At 58.7% G+C, this 2,130-nt stretch overlaps 1 protein-coding gene across 1 annotated transcript in view; it reads right to left on the reverse strand.

The window, feature by feature from the left end:
- Positions 1-793, reverse strand: part of CLPX (caseinolytic mitochondrial matrix peptidase chaperone subunit X) — a 41,360-nt gene extending 40,567 nt beyond the window's left edge. The window contains exon 1 of the mRNA XM_004711989.2: positions 547-793. Coding sequence (XP_004712046.1) covers positions 547-625 — 79 coding nt within the window. The 5' untranslated portion in view covers positions 626-793. The remainder of the gene's footprint in view (positions 1-546) is intronic.
- Positions 794-2,130: the final 1,337 nt, after the last annotated feature.

Genomic DNA, 2,130 nt, shown 5'->3' on the forward strand with positions numbered 1-2,130 from the left:
CTGAGCCGCCCGCAAGTGCTGAGCAGGGGCCCTGTCTGTCCCGGTGTCCGCACAATGACAGTGACCCCGCGGCCCCCGGGACAGCCGGCTCGGCACTCCGCGGACCGGGGTGTGGGGTGTTCCCCCGAAAGGGGCAGCCCGAGCCCCTTCCGGAGGCCACCAGGGGAAGCTGGCGAGGTTTCGCACACGGACCCGCAGCCGCGGCCGGTGGCGGTTCCGGAGGGGTTCTAATCGGGGCTGGGGGCACTTGACACCTGCTGCGCTTCTCGCAGGGGCTCTGCGAGCCGGCCCTGAGGGCTCGACGTCGGGCGCCCTTGGGACGCGCAGGCGGGGGCGCACGGGAGGTGCACCTCACATTCGGGCAACAGCTGCCCCGGTGGCTGGCAGGGCGCCACCGCCCTGGGAGAGTGGCGTTGCCAGGCAGAACGTCGCTCACCCCCTCGCACTCGGCGTGCGGGTAGGCCTCGCGCCCGCCCAGAGGCCCCCACCCGCCAAATGGTCGGTTTCCCCAGCGCCGGCGACTCCCGCAAGGAACGACTTCGTTACCTCTCTGCGCGGAGGCGAGCGACGATGTAAAGAGCCGCGCAGCGACCGTGCTGCAAGTACAAGCGCCGCAGCCGGACATCTCCGCGGGGCCTAGACCCGGGCTTCGCCCCTCCTGCCCTCTGAGTTTCAGGCCCGGAGCCTACGCGCAGGTCGGGCCGCTAGGACCCCGGGCCCTCCCGGCGGCCCTGGACCAGTGTGGAGTTCACCCGCTCGGCAGCCAGTACGTTGTCCTCTTCGTGTCCCGCCGCCGTCCACTTACGAGAGTAGACACCGAGCCCCCTCCCTCCCCCTTCTCCCCCCCACCCCCCGCCCGTCGGCCCCGGGAGCGTGCGCGCGCCTGCGTCCTAGGCCCGGGAGGGGGCGTGAGGACGCACCGCGCGTGCGTGAAGGGAAGGGGGCGGTGACCTGGGCGCCAATGAGCACGCGACGGCGGGCTGTTTGGCCCAACTGGAGGGACTACAGATCCCGAAGCGCAATTCTTCCGGAAGCTCTTTTACCCTCGGGGTTGAAAGGTGAGCGTTCGCCGACGGAGTACGGCGTGTTGGGAGGGGCATTCCAGCACGGCTGGCTATTTCTCTGTTGGTGGCATGGTAGCTGAGGCCGGTATTTTGACTGGTCCCCGAATTAGTCTTTAACGTAACTCGACTTTCCCTATGATTCTTATCCCTAGTTTGCTAACCTGTAACAGGGAAATCTTATTTTTGCCTGGGTTTCTTGAGTTGCATATGAATATCAAAATGCAAAGACTATTGGTGACAGCGCCTCTTTACTCTTGAACGTAGTGTATTCAGCTGTTGCAAGTCCCCAAATACTTTCTGGTCTTTTTTTCAGTTACCTCAAAGTCCACCATCATGATTTCAACTCAGAGTGGCCCTATATAAGGTTTCTGAAAGACTAAATTTTTACGGCAGCAAACTGCCTCATCTCTCACCATAGGATTGACTGGTGGGTTTGAACTGCCAACTCCGCAGTTATTAGCCTAATGCTTAGATGACCACACCTTGCTAAATAGTCCCATAAGCCCTCTTCAACTACCCTTTGAGGCCTCCTTTCAGCATGGCAGAAGCAGGCTGACTAGCTGTACGTGGTGGAGAATGGTCAGCAATCAGACCTTACTCCCATCTGTGTAGGAGCCAGACCCTGTATAAGCTTCTGCTCACCTCTGGACTTACAGATGAGGAGAAATTGCCAGGAGAGTTGAGTGCCTTTGATTCTGAAAAATAAAGGGGAGATAAACCGGAGTAAAGGCTAAGCCACATAAGTAGATGTTTGCTCATCACTCTCAGGCCAAAGAAACCTGACCTTAGCTTGGTCTGGCTGTGGAAAGGGGCATTGGCCTTGACCCAGACCACACATTTTTGTGTATTTTTCTGGTTTTGTTTGTTTTGGCTTTTGTCCTGTTTGTTTTTCTCTCAGCTGAGTGGTGGTACTCCCCAGCTTAAAGTGGCAGAGACCAGAAGGGAGTCCAGGTCATATGGTTAGGTCTCTCTCGGGAGAAATGTACCTCGGTCCTTGGCTTCCCGCGAGAAAGAATTCACACCGAAGCCTGGTTTGTGATCCAAGTGAGTTTTATAAAGGCTAGAA

This window comes from Echinops telfairi, unplaced genomic scaffold (assembly GCF_000313985.2).
Source record: "Echinops telfairi isolate 266 unplaced genomic scaffold, ASM31398v2 ScPeMD7_7475;HRSCAF=8513, whole genome shotgun sequence".
NCBI lineage: Eukaryota > Metazoa > Chordata > Mammalia > Afrosoricida > Tenrecidae > Echinops > Echinops telfairi.